Consider the following 14,791-nt stretch of genomic DNA (forward strand, 5'->3'; position numbering starts at 1 on the left):
TTGAATCAATGGGATTTACTTATGTGGCGACTTAACATTCGACTGAATAGGTCTGCTCTAGCTGAGACTAACCAAGAGAATGTCAACTTGCATTTCCAAGGGGGTTAGTAAAATAACTATATAAAATATATAAGAACTATAAAAACAAGAAAAGGAGCAAGAAAGGGAAGAATCATGATGAAAAGAATAGTTAAATCATTTTAGCAGGGCAGCTAAAACAAGGCAGCATGAGAGCCAACAACAATGAAAATCAATTAAAAAACCTACTAGCAGTTATCTTAACTGCCTGAAAATATATTTAATTTGGAAAGTTTCCATGATCCCACTGAAGACTGTCTATGCAGAGTAGAGAATGTCTATACAGAAAGAGTTACAAAATCTATATATTGTCATTTGTGTGCCCAACACCCCTAAAATACTGGGAGGATATTGAAAAGGCCCTTTCTCCAAGATCTTAAATTCCAGGTACGTTTGTACAGGAGAATGTAGTTCTTCGTATATCCCATTCCTAGGCTATTTGAGCTTTACAAAATCACTTTCAATTATGCTGAGAAATATCATTTTGAATCTGGTCTGAATGCAAATTATATAACAAAGCAATGCAGATGCTTAGTTTTTGCATACTTCTACTGTTAAGGTAGACTAGAAATGGGATGGTTCATGGACCACAATTTGTTCCTGATGTTCTCACCAAACTGTAATTAAGATATTAGTAAAAGGCTGTTGTACGTTTCGTTCATAAGGAAAATAAAATTCATATTCTTAACTCACAGAAATATATCACACCTCAACATTCTATGTCTTTCTTCTTTTTTTCTAGAATGAGAAATTCAATCAGCCCTATACAGATAATACGTCTGTACACCTTGACCTGTAATAGTATGGACGTTACTACACAGGGCTCCTGCAATGGGCTAAGAACAGTCCAAAAGGGGCCAGGAAGGGAGCGGAACGAGTGGGGGACGCATTTTACTGCACACAAGGAAGTCCCTCATGCATTCCATTCCCCTCTCTTCCGTTTCCGTTCCAGAGGAGGTGATTTTTGAAAGCTGTTATGAACAGTTCTCAAAAATCACGTTCTCTGGAACAGAACGGGAACAGAACGGAAGGGAACGGAACAGGTGAGGGACTTCTGTGTGCAGTAAAATGCATCCCCCACTTGTCCCCGGCCCCTTCTGTTCCATTCTCATCCCGTTCCGCGGAGCTCCTGTGCGGTAAGGTCCTATATCTGAGCACACAGTCTGCTGATGAATGGTGTCAATTATATTGTGGCACTCCACCACTTACGAGAAGGTCCAATACACTCATTCCCTGGGAAATAAAATGGTACCTGTGAGGTGCTGCTCAGATTGCCAAAACTGTCTTCCAAAGGAAAACAAAACCTGAAAGCAGTGAAAATTTCACTTCTACTTCAAAGGTGAACTGTAGCTTCTCATTCTTACTGTATTATATTTTATATATCTTTCCCCCCAAAATTGGGACTCAAAGAGGCTCAATTTAAAAGAGCAATACAATTAAAATCATACAAAGAGAGGATTAAAATAGAATTAAACTATTTGCTCCTACAAGCTGCTAAGAGAGGAAATTCACCTGTATGAAGAGGGGGTTCCAGAACAAGGGAGATCTGGGGAGCCTCCACTTTGTCCACCTCACTACAGAATAGAGACTACAGCCATTTTTGTGATAGATGGTATTAATAGACAGCATTCAAGTTAGTAGACTTAATCCCCCCCCCCCCCCCAGGTCTCTGAAAGTTTTATTGTGCAGGTGACTGAGATTCATTTATTTAAAATAGAATGATAATCTTGTGGCCTAAAGGCCTTATGTAACCCTGAAGGATGTTTTTACTGGCCCTGGTACCTGTCAGACTACCCTGAAGCTCCCCCACTAGTGAACTGTAGGGAGCAGCTATTCTGAATTTACACACGCTCCTGTTCATGCATGTTTTTTAAAAAAATCTCAACCCATCTTCTCCCAGAGGGCATATTGGTCACTTGCTTTTTTAGGGGTTGGTGCAATCTGAGCTGCATCCTGTGGGCTTAAAAATGGTTCACTCCCATTTAAACAACTTGACCATTCTTCAACCCAAATTTCTAGGGTGCAGTATAATAACAAAGTAAACCAAAAGAAATCAGCAAGAGAAATATTGAAAACGGTCACAAAACAGATGTGCTATTTTATTTTATATCTGCCCTATCTCAGTGTACATTTTAAATCCAAACCTGATTTCTATTTATTTCACTTCTTTTCCCACGACAGAATTTCAAGATTGTGAAGATGGCTTACTAAGAATGCTTTCCTGCCTGATGCAAAGAACAAGACGTCCAACCCCTTCCATGTGAAAAAGTAAAGCCCATGATTCTTAGGTGCAAGAGACTACTTCAGGGGAATGGCTGGGAAGCTGAGAGGGACCAAGCATTCAGGCACTGAACAGACCCAGACTTATACAGCAGCACAGTTTGCCCCCAAATCCAGACTATGATTTAACTGGGTTTAAAAAAACCTGAGTGAAACAAAAGAAGTCAAACACTTCTCTTCATGCATCTTCATCTATTTCATGAAAAGGACCAACCGTGTACATTTATTCATTTCCAAGATGCCATAAGACCATGTATTGTTTGTACTACTATTTTCTTCACTTGTTTCCAAACTTACCATGTCTGCTAATAAATCGTATGCAGCTCTCAACTACCAAGGGAATTGCTTGGCTGGAATCCTGAGCAACAAAGGGGAAAAATCATGATGAAAAGAATAGTTAAATTATTTTGCAGCTTTTGAAAATTATGCAGTTCTGAAATCCATATTTTTTTGAACTTTAAGCATCAACAGCGGGCTGCATCCCATTACACTGTGCTTACATGTTTTCTTTGTACAAATGCACTAAGAAAATATGAACTATAACTGAATTTATATGTAATTTAAATTTCTAGATCACACTCATAGGCATAAATTAAGAAGAATTAAGCTTAAAGAGTTACACCTAAAGATGAATGTTTACACATTCTTACAGTACAGCAATTTACCAACATGGTGCCCTTCATAAGCATTGGACTACAATACCATAATCTACCAGTCAGATATATTCTGTCTTGAAGAATAGTACAAAAAAGAAAAAAGAAAAAGAAAAAAAGAATGTGAGCAGGAGATCTTTAGGTATAATTTACAAAGGTTCGACGTAGATGCTTAGTTTTGGCATACTTCTACTGTTAATGTTAGACTATTCATATTCTAAGAAAGGAGTTTTTTCTCCACAGGTGTTTCCTCAAATACATAATTACAAGTATCAAAATATTAATTAGTAGGTAATATCAAGGCAGAAATGATTGACTGCAAGCCTTTTAAAATAAATTGTTCAGTAATACAGTACATTTAAATATGTTACTTATATGTCAAGGTCTGTTTCAAATGGCAAGAAGCTGCCATTTTTCATTAATTCTGTTCTTATTAACATTAGTCCATTCATCAGTTATGCTTGCATATAAGACAATTATGCTCTTTATAAATACTTTGTAGAGAGAAACAGATAACTGGACCAGTCTCCTACTGAAGATACATGAAGTGGTCTGGAGAAGATTTAGAGGCTTTAAAAATTTACTGTGGAACTTTTTTTTAAAAGGACTCATATTTACTGTACAGTATAAAAGCTAATTCATGTGTTCCATGCATCACATCAACATGGCCAAGAAATGGCACCCCGATGGAGCTATCAAGCAGCATGGAGTTAATGGAGTCAGGTGGGCTTGGTTCTTTGTGGCTCCTGATACAGTCAATGGTAAAAAGTATGCATTTGGCAAGAATACTGGAGGGAGGCCAAATCTTTCTGTGCTGGCATTATCAAGACAGGAGAACATTCCTCCCCTTCTGCCATGAAGTTTCTGAATGCATGCCTTTTCTTCTCCCATTAGTTATTGGTGTACCTTGTTCTCCGATTTATGACAACCCTAAGGCATGGTTTTCTTGGCAAGTTTTGTTCAAAGGGCACCTGCCTTTCCCTTCCTTTGAGGCTAAGAGTGTGTGACTTCCCAAGGTCACCCAGTAGGTCTTCATGGCAGGAATTCAAGCCCTGATCCCTCAGAGTCCAACTCTCAAGCCACTATACCATACTAGCTCTCATCAGTTAAGTAACTGTTATTCAACTGACAGAGAAAGCTACCTTGAAGATAAAATGTGCTCCCACTTAGGAACAGAGCTTTTGGACTACAATTCTCTAAATCTCCAAGTTGTGTTAGTATGGAAAAAAGTCTGAAAAAGTAACTTATCCATACTTTCCTTTGGGACTGTTTGATACAGTCTCCATTTCAAGGGATCCTGCCAGAGGATGCAGTATGTACCTGTGCATATCAATAACACTGTGTTCTTCTGAATCCTTGGCTTAATCTCCCCCCCCCCCCCCCCCCGCTTTCCATCAAAGTCATGCCCATTTAGTCATGCTTTCCTTATTGGAATAACTTATTTCGAGGGCACACATCTTGGGATAGTTTACCTAAAAGTGATTGCATGAGGGCCCAGTGAAAACATAGAACAAGAGAATTGGCTAAGACTCACAAAATATCAGTTTAGTCAAGAAGAGCATTTAAAGTCAAATGTTACTGAACTGACAGATGTTAGTTCACATGGTATTGAATTGACTAAATGCAGGTGTGTACAGGAGAGATTTTAGAGGAGAGATAGGCAATCTAATGACAGTAATACTTCTGGACTACAACTCCCAGAATCCGTAACAACTGGACATGCTGGTTGGGGCTTATGGGAACTGGAATCCAAATCACCTGGAGTGCACCAAGTTGCCTTAAAAGCAGAGGGGGAAATCATGTGGTCCGCCAGATATTGCTTAGTTATCATTGCTTAGCACTGGTTATGCTGACTAGCACTGTTGGGTCCTGTGGTTCAGTAATATCAGACAGCCCACATGATTTTCACCTGACATCACAGCTTCTACAAAGTAATTCTGAAAAACTTAAGCAAAACAGTCATCTCCCAAACTCAAGTCTTTTACGCTCACCAAAGATTCCTGTTTCCAAAAGATAAATGAGCAGAACACAGGAAACAAGTTTTTCTATAAGAGCATTTATAAAATAAAAGAGCATCTAATTTGTATAGCCTGGAAATGAGAAGCAATTATACAAATCAGGGCAAACCTTTCTGCCATGATTTTCCTAGCATGTGCATAATGTATACCAAAATAAATACAATCAAAGGCGCCATAAAACCTTTCATTTCGTTCCAAAAGGGGGAAAAATTCATAGCACACAAACATGAAATTAAACATATATGAATGCAACAAAGAACTGGGTTTGGAAGAAAACAACATCCTGAATTCTGGCATGCCCTATCTGAAAAATTTGCTACAGCAAAATATTTTGTCTTTAATTTCTTCAATGTGAAAGAAGTCTGTAAAGCAAATTGCCGGCTTTATCATCAGTAAGGAACACATGGAGCTTGTTACTCTGATACAGAACTGACTTCAAAATAGAAACAGATTACTTTCTGGCTAAATTAAATCTTATATTTCTGCATGGTTCAAGTTAATCAATAGGAACAACAAACAAACAAGTGATTGCAATGAAGCTTCAAGTCAAAAGTGGCCTTGAGAAAAATTTCAGCTCTTCCCATATTGCTCCATTATGATAAGATATAGCTTCTCCATTTTGTGGCAAAATTGCAATGTTGTAAGTCGTCTATGATGGGCAAAAGGATTGTGAATTGTCTCTTACTCCTGTAGGTCATGTACACATACATCAAAATCTATCCAGCAAGGTGAAGAAAGAATCCAAGAGGAGCACTGCCTCATGTCAGAAAATATAAATATGACAGGAAACCAAAGAAGTAGAGAAACATAACATGAAAAATGAGAATACAGTATATGCAGATCGCATCTATTAGAGGGCAACAGCTTCAAAGTCAGATATTTCAGCCCATAAAACATAGGAAGAAAATGTGTGTCCATGTGTTCGTGTGTGCATGTACACACATTTGTGCACACAGAAAGGGGCAGTTAGAATGTTTTCATGCTAATGGGAAACAAAATAATTTCAAGCAGTGTACCAGTGAAATGCAATAAAAGGTAACATAAGCGGTTGGTGATTTTTGCCCTTCACTTCCCAGGGATCTGTTTCCCGCCTAAATAACTTTAGTTCCAACATTTTGTGTGAAATTAATGTTAACAAGGTAGCCCCTTTCAGCTACTGTGTACCCATAGTGTACATTTCCCCTTCAAAGGCTGCACTTTCAAACTATTTTTAGTTGATACAAGGCAATTTTGGCTGGTCCTATTATTTTCCCTCCGTGAAACCATGTTGTGTAAGTGGAACAACACCTGGTAACCATAAAAACAACTTCATCAAATCTTTTGAAACTGTAAGATGTGTCTATTACCTGCTTCCTTATGGTAGAGCTGCGCCTGCTGATGATCCAAACAGCAAGGTAAACCATCATTAGAGGAAGAAGGAGCAGAGGAAGAGAAAGCAAAGGCATATGTCAAGATAATCACTTGGTAATCAAAATACTAGCTCACTTGGTATATAAATGGAATGTACGCCATATGCAGGTTTCATTTTTATCAATTTTTAATTGTATGTACAGCACTGTGTAAATCAACAGCACTATATAAATGAAGTTTAAATAATAATAATAATAATAATAATAATAATAATAATAATAATGGGTTCTTTGTGCAGCTGGAGGCAGAGAATTATTTCCCATGATTTACTTCTGACTTTTAGAAACATTGAGTGATCTAAAATAAAAGCAGTGTAATGTCCAAATGGGCACAACACAGCTTATTGCTAACATAAGGCTATACTTAAACTTTTGTTTCCAACTGTAGAGAAACCCATTATAAAGCCCCATCATTCTGATGTCAGTTAGAGATAATTTATAGGCAGCATCCTGGATAAGGTAGTTGTGTTCTGCTGGTTGATTTTGAGCCACAAGGATGAGGAAAATGCAAATTGATTTCTCCTCTCTGCGTTTAATACAAACCTATTAATGATTCTTTATTAAAACATGTGCTCAACAAAAGAAAAATGATGGACAAATTAAATCACACTGAAATAACAAGCTCACTGTTACAAATGGTCTCATGATTACTGTTTATATTCTCAGATATGGATGCATGATCCAAAGAAGTTAGAATAGGCATTCAAGTTTTCACTAATCCTTTTCTGCTGTGGATGAGGTGGAGATTTGATTCTTTCATATCCTTTTTAAAACAGATCAGTGTCAAGCTGATTGCACTAAATTCAAGAGCAGTTCACTGTAAGTGCAAGAAACTGTACTGTCAGATGGAGCTGCATGCAACTGAGAGAAGGAACAAACATGCCCAATATATCTCATTTTATTTAAGAAATTTTATATAGTGCTTTTCTTTAAAAACTCAAACATATTCACAAAGTCACAATAAAATACAACTAAAACAACCAATACAAACAGCAGCAATACAGTAAATCAGTTGGTAAAATACCGCTAGACATTAAGAAAAATGCCCAAGGCATACATTTCATATTTCCAAATGTTGGCAGAAACATTCCACTAAGCACCACCTGATCTCAGACAGATCATTCCACATGATAATCAGCATAATAGAGAAAACTCTCCTCTGCACCAAGACTAAATAAATGACTAGCAAAAGGCCAATTGTAACTAACAATTCCCCTTCAGAACACAAAAGCTAAATTGGCCAATATAAAAGAAAGAGGACCATTAGAAAACCTGGTCCTAAGCAGTTCATAAAGCAAGAAAAACACCTTGACTGTGGCTTGATAGCTAATTAACAACTACTGCAGAGTGTCCATTGTAGGAGTCACACATGTGTCATAGCAAACCACTGCATCCTACATTAGCTGTAGATTCCAACCAAAAGCAGCCTCACATAAAATCCAACAAACTGATCCAATTTTAAGGCTACCAATTTTTGGATCACTACAGTGGGCTATATTTGTTTATTTCATTTTTATACTGTTTTTCTCCTAGAGAGGGGCCCGAGATGGCTTCCAGAAATAGTAAATTAAAAACATTTACAACAAAATTTAAAAACACCTCATAAAACACATTAAAATTATTATAAAAACAACAAAAAGTTTAATAATAAAACATATGACACCCCCCTTATATTTTAAAACCTGCTTAAACACCAATGTCTTTGCCTGTCGGTCAAAGGAAAGCACTGAGGAGGCTGGGCTAGCCTCCCATGGAAGGGCATTCCAGAGGGTGGAAGCAGCCACTGAGAAGGCTGTCTTGTGTCTTCTCACCAAGCAAGCCTGTGATTGTGGTGAGGCCAAGAGAAAGCCTTCTCCTGAGGATCTTAAGAACTCTGGCAAGTTCATATTGGGAGACACAGTCTTTCAATTGCCTGGTCATCTGTTCTGTAACAGTTGCAGTTGTTCCACCAGGCAAAGCTGGTAATGGATTCTTTGTGACTGAGAGCACCTGGATCTGCAGCAACAAAGATGAATCTAAAGACACCCCCTACTTGACCATGCAGGGGCAACAGAATAACACTTCCAAAGAAAGGTAAATTCCTTGACCAAGGAACCAGACAGCTACAGAGTTTTCATCATGTCAGGATTTGATTTTAGTTAGTTGGCCTTCATCTAGTCCACCACTGTATGCAGGCATAGGGCCAGCTTGTGCACTTCCAAACCTGACTCAGATAGAAGAAAGAAACGGAGCTAGATGTGATTCTGGCTCACTCAGTAAAACCTAAAAAGGCATGTCTAAGTCAATGAATAGAACTAAAGAGAATAACAAAATAATAAACCCTTTCCAATCAGCATTTAAGATCCCTTTCATACAAATGTCCTCTTGTAAGATTTTCACAATCAGGCTCACTGTGGATTCTATTTTCTTCTGCCATGTCCCTTACTTCTACACACTCAGTCCTTGGGACTAAAAGGGTACAAGACAATGAATAAAACTAGGAACATGGCAGAAGAAGAATTCCCATGGCATTCAGCCTATCTCTTTCTTGAACTGAGATGTCTTTTTTATTTTTATTTTGCAGTGTTCTTTAGTTTTATTCATTCACTTGCTTAGGTCTGAAAGGGCATGTCTCAGTGTGAACAGAATTAAAGAGTATAGCAAAAGATTCCCTTTGTACTCAGCTTTGTTATGAAGATCTCACAAAAAGGTAATCAACTCTACATGAAAGAGATCTATATGATAATGTAGGCCTCTCTGGAACCTAAGAGATGTGAAGGATTAAGTAAAACTCAGGACAATGGCAGAAGAGAAACCGTCACATTCAGCATATATAGATCTCTTTCATGTAGAGGCTGACATGCCTTCATGTGAAAACTTCACAACAAAGTTGAATGTGGTTTTTCTTCTTCTTTTGCCATGCTCCTTAGTTCTACTCGTCATTCAATGGGACTTAAAAGGACTTGACAAAGCAAGGGAAAAAACCTCCTGTATCTCATTTGTACATGAAAGAGATCTATACAAGAATCAGATACAGGCCTTTCCCTGATCTATCCAGGGATGCTGGGGAAGGATTGGGACTTCCTCTGTGCGAAGCACATGCTTTTATCACTGAGTATAACCAATTTCACACTTTCTCTTGCATCAGAGATTCATGGATCTAAGCCTACATTCACCAAGAGCTAGGAAAAGAGCCTCACACAGTGCCACAGATTTGGGGAAATCTACATATTCCCAACATAAAGCTAACATCTAGGTCATGAGAGCAATACTCTGGGTTTGCTCATGACTTCATCCATCAATGCACTAACACAGCTGCTATCCTGCTCTGCATTTTACTGATATGTCAAAATTCTGACTTCAACCACCCAAAATTTTTAAGCAAAAATTTTGTGAAATCTGAAAGAGTCCACCTGTAATGAAGGAGCCCCTTCTTCACCCATGAATGCAGATTCAAACCAGTTGTAATAGCCTTTTGACTTGTTCACCTTCTTTCCATTTTTACTTCTATGTCAATCATTTTTCTGCAAAATGAATTGCAGAAGATACAAGCTACTGAGAAGTTCCTGGATCACACACTCCCAACTCACTGCCAGAACAGATGGTTGCTGAATTTGTAATACAGGCAATCTTGCCTGTGCTTATGAATCATGATGACACTTTTAATTTTGTGATTATTTCTTCAAGAAAAAAAAATCAGCAAAGAGCAAACTGAAATGATTACAATTTTAAAAATAGCAAATTCCTCTTAAAGGCAATGCAGCACAGTTTAACCTTTCATTTTGAATGATACTCCTATATTTAATGTTGTCCCACAATAAATAATATTTTATTATTACAGACGTCAGACTCTAATTAGGACCTGTCAGCTCTGCTTTACTATGAGGAATGTAAAGTGAAGTAATGACTCCAGATATGGAATAATAACTCTCCTTTTATTAGAAAGGCTAGCAGTCATGCCCACAGACATAGAAAGACAGACATCTCATATGCATGAATATACCTTGACTTCTAGACCAACATAGAATGGCAATTCAGAGATTTGAAACACTTCACAGAAGGCCCAATTAAACATCATTTTTTTCTATTATTATTTCCACATATGTAGTGACATTTATGATAGTATGACTGATACTGGGCCCAGTTATAACAAAACGTTTATTCTCTTCACTGCTGCAATCCAATTCCATGTCAGACCAGATGAGGCCAATGGGACAAAGTGAAAGAAAACCCTTGTATGACTGATCCTTCCCCTCCTCCATTAAGCAATCAAAAGCCCTTCAAGTATTTATTTCAAGGCTCTTTATTTCTCATAACAGGGGTAAATCCAATTGTGTCTTGTCTGTCTTGGGAAAAAAGAAGATGTATTACTACATATTCACTTATTAGCATGGGATTCCCTCTGCAGCAAATTTGTTAGGGTGGAACCATTATTATAATTTATTATTAGATGCTTTTTTCTTTTAAAAAGACACTCATCACATTTTACAATTAAATATATATAAAAGTTAAAAACTATACACACACAAAACTAAACCACCCCAGAATAATAACAAATTTTAACTACACATTATGTTTAACATGGGACAGGCCTGTGACAAATTCTCTTCTCCCTGAACCATTTATAGACACACACCAATGACATTTTCCAGCTCCCACTAGAAGCAGTCAAAGACCGATGAGAGGGACAAAACACAATAATCTTACAATGTGTGTGTTTGCCTAAAGTTTATGGGTCTGGGAAAACAAGTTGGTATGGGCTTCCTCTTTTGGTGGGAACCACATTGTCAAGTGTAATATCCAGTCCTGCCCTTACACCTGGATGTTGAACAATAAAACAAATGTTCCTATTTCTCTCTCTGAACCTCTTCCCCAAACGATTAACTTTGTCTTTGCCAAATGGCCAAAGTAGCTATTCACAATCTGAATCCATCCACATTCTATATAAGCCTGACTGCAGTAACTCTGTAAAAATAGAGATCGCAAATTCTTCAACTACATTGTTCAGTAGGGCAATATTTTAATCTGTAAATTACAGTATGTTCTTACATTATATCTGGGTTTTGGGAGGCTACCTGATAGGTTTCCAAATATGAACCTACACTGCCTTGAGCTTGGCTTTTCAGAAAGAAAGTGGCACCAAAATGGGGAAAGTGTGAAGGTATCTTAGCATAAATTAGATTTATAACATTAGATTGTAAGCCTGCGGGCAGGGAAGTGTCTGGTTAAAAATAATAAATGTAAGCCGCCTTGAGAGCCATTAGGGCTGAAGGGCGGGATATAAATACCTAAATAAAAAAAATAAATAAAATAAAAAATGTTTGGATTACTGGACAACACTGAAACAACAAAGGCTGTTAGCAGTCACACCTACCTGGCAAGGGAGCAGTCAGTCCTTTGACCTGTTAAGAGAAAAATACATGTACAGTATGTTGTTCTTTTTTAAAGCAGAAATTTGCAGCAAGGAGAAAGAATAGAGGAACTGTCTGACTTCAGTTTGAGATAAGAGGGAATTGGGGAAAAGTTTTATTCCCCCGCCCCCCCCCCCCCCCCCCGCCAAAGGTGCAACAGGGCAGCTGCTTCCTTCTTGCACTGCTGTTATTGTGATTAAGACAGCCATCCCGGTTAACAAGGCTCCTTGGTGGCTGACCAGGAAATGTACAAAACAGCTCCAAGCTGCTTAAGGACTCTTTCTTTGAAAAGCACTGCAAGTTTCATTAAAAAACAAACAAAAAAACACTAGTTTGCTAGAGGTGCACTAATTGTTGATGTCTGTTGCTAAAAAGAGCGATGCCATCTCTCCCTCCGCCTTCTTCCCAGGGGACTTAGTAGGGAAGAGAGATTATCATTTTATGAAATCACTCAGAGGCTGAAAACATTCATGAATTTGTTAGCCTACAGGCACAACTTCTAACACCATATTTGTTTCAGTAATCTAATCATGGTTTTAAATTGTTCTTTCTGTTCATAATGGTTTGTATAAAAATAAAAAATAAAAATTAAATGGTTCTTTCTGTAATCATAATTATTTTTTTAAAAAATCATCCCACTAACCTTCTTTTAGCTTGGAAAGAAAGGGACCAAACCACTATGTCTGTTCTGATACAGATAATATTTTATGAGTGCAGTTAACAGTAAAAAAAAGAGGAGACACAAATTATCTGGCACATATCACAATTGAGACAGATTTTAAGCTGATTTCTGTACTGGAATGTTGTTGATTTGTTGTTGAAAGATCTGACCTGACAGCTTAAGCTTAAATAAAGATGTGATGGGAGCGAGGCTAATTGTTGATCATGGAAAATAAATAACACATTTTGAACAGTCAGTTTTCCCCTCCCAATATGATCCTCAACTACCTAGAATAGTGCATAATTTATAATAACATTATTCCAAACCAGAGTTTCTTACCATCTGTCCCATTTCCATCACAGAATATTCATACGTATAAATTACATGGCTGTGGCAACATCAAAGGGTTCTAGTATTACAGTGACAAATGCAGATGGAAGGTAGGGAAATAATTACTTGCAGACTGAAAGACCTGCTGGTACTTTTTATTAACGGAACTTGTCATCTTCAGATTAAAGTAATTTGCAAAAGGAGTCAAATGTCACCTTAGCGGAAATCGCAAGGCAGTGGGGGCAGGGAGAGACACAAAGCAATACCAAATTCCTCCAAAGTTAGACAACCAGACATATTCCACAGTCCGCCAAGCAATCTCACACAATGAAGCAGAGCCAACATTATTAAAAGATTTCAATAACCCACTCCCTAATTCAATAGCACTTATAAATTGGATTTAGGATTAACATTTAGTATCTCCTGCATATGCAGAGTTCTGTCCCTGCCTTAGAGAAAAATATTCACATACATATACATACACATATGCATACACATATATTCTAACTTCCTTGCCCTTCCAGATAACTATTGTACATCGACTGTAGGTCAACCTCATATATAAATCGAGGGCAGGTTTTTGGGGCCAAAATTATGGATATTAATATGACCTGGGGATAAATTGTAACTAAGGATCTAAAGGATGAAGCAAAGGAAAACAATACCAAAGAACTTACAAAATTCCAGCAGGCATAACTGTTTGGACTCACCCTAAAGGCTGAATGGATGAGAGAGAGGAGGGGGGTCAGTGCCTCAAGGACAGATTACACTCTTCTCTTTCACCAGGGGATGGTTCTGTTTTTAATAAGAGTTAAAATACAGTACTTACACTGACCCATGGATAAATCGACTCTGGTATTTGGGGTCAATTTTTAATTAAAATTTCTAGACTTATACATGAGCATTTACTGTATGTTTATCTTACTATTTTTAAAACAGCTTCGACTCAGAGGACTAGCAATTTAGCTCCAAACTGTCCAAAAAGCATTAAAAAATAGCACGTGGAATAGAGGATCTTCTGACTTAAGAACATTGATTTTTCTTATAGCTTTGCCATCAGGGAGTCTGCTGCACAGGGAGGTTAAATGGTGCCTTAAGCATGCTGGAATGACACAGTCAGCAACGACCCAGGAATGGAATTATCACAGAAGGCAGATTGAGTGTTATATGGAGACAGACAAAAACACACACCTGTGTGTGTGTGTGTGTGTGTGTGTGTGTGTGTAATTTTACTGTTCTATGAACAGAGAATTTCATGGTGTCATGGCATCTTGATCACCTAGCCTTCCTTTACCCAGATGCTGGACAGATGGGATTTTCATGGGTGTTCAGATACATAATTTCTGATGGCATCTTGGTTCACTAATGGTGTCAGACAAATTATTCCAGCTTCCAACAGGCTGTGAGCTTCACACCACAACCCAAATCTATCTAAACAATACCCTGTTCTTCTTAGTTTACTTATAAAGCTAATTACAGAACTGAAACACAAGCTAATCTGATGATAAAAGCAGCTTCCTAAAGGATAAAATATCTGCATGCCAAGAGGAGGGCAAAAAATAGCTGTAAGGATTTCCTTAGTTTGCTTCTGCAGAAATGGTGGAATGAGTGGGGGAAACAAGGGAGGGAAAGGAATGGGCATATGCTTCATTTAAACAAATAGATGATGCACATTATTGGCTCATTAAGCACTTCCATTTCACCATTACTTAAGTAGCACTGTAGAGATGGAATAATAAATCCATAAAACATGACTTTGTCCACTTAGCATCGATAATCCAAGATGGTTATGCTCAGTCAGCTGCCTAATTCAGTAATTATAAGGGATAGGCTGACCAATGATAAGCAATTCCAAGACTTACTTTCTCCCAGAGTCTTCTGGAGGAGGTCATGTTTGGCTTGAAGCTTGGTGATGAGGTTCCTGCCTTCCAGATACTCCTTCAACTTCTAGTGGAGATTTTAAAGGGGGGGG

At 37.9% G+C, this 14,791-nt stretch overlaps 1 protein-coding gene across 4 annotated transcripts in view; it reads right to left on the bottom strand.

The window, feature by feature from the left end:
- Nucleotides 1-14,791, bottom strand: part of LOC149315959 (SLIT-ROBO Rho GTPase-activating protein 2) — a 256,991-nt gene that overhangs the window by 45,694 nt on the left and 196,506 nt on the right. For all 4 annotated transcript variants that reach the window (XM_089514493.1, XM_089514494.1, XM_089514492.1 and 1 more), the window contains 4 exons: nucleotides 14,682-14,766; nucleotides 11,792-11,819; nucleotides 6,376-6,403; nucleotides 2,656-2,716 (listed from right to left, as the gene is read on the bottom strand). In XM_089514493.1, coding sequence (XP_089370619.1) covers nucleotides 2,656-2,716; nucleotides 6,376-6,403; nucleotides 11,792-11,819; nucleotides 14,682-14,766 — 202 coding nt within the window. The remainder of the gene's footprint in view (nucleotides 1-2,655; nucleotides 2,717-6,375; nucleotides 6,404-11,791; nucleotides 11,820-14,681; nucleotides 14,767-14,791) is intronic.

This window comes from Sceloporus occidentalis, unplaced genomic scaffold, assembly GCF_023333645.1.
Source record: "Sceloporus occidentalis isolate IW3139 unplaced genomic scaffold, rSceOcc1.0.p SCAF_3, whole genome shotgun sequence".
Classification (NCBI taxonomy): domain Eukaryota; kingdom Metazoa; phylum Chordata; class Lepidosauria; order Squamata; family Phrynosomatidae; genus Sceloporus; species Sceloporus occidentalis.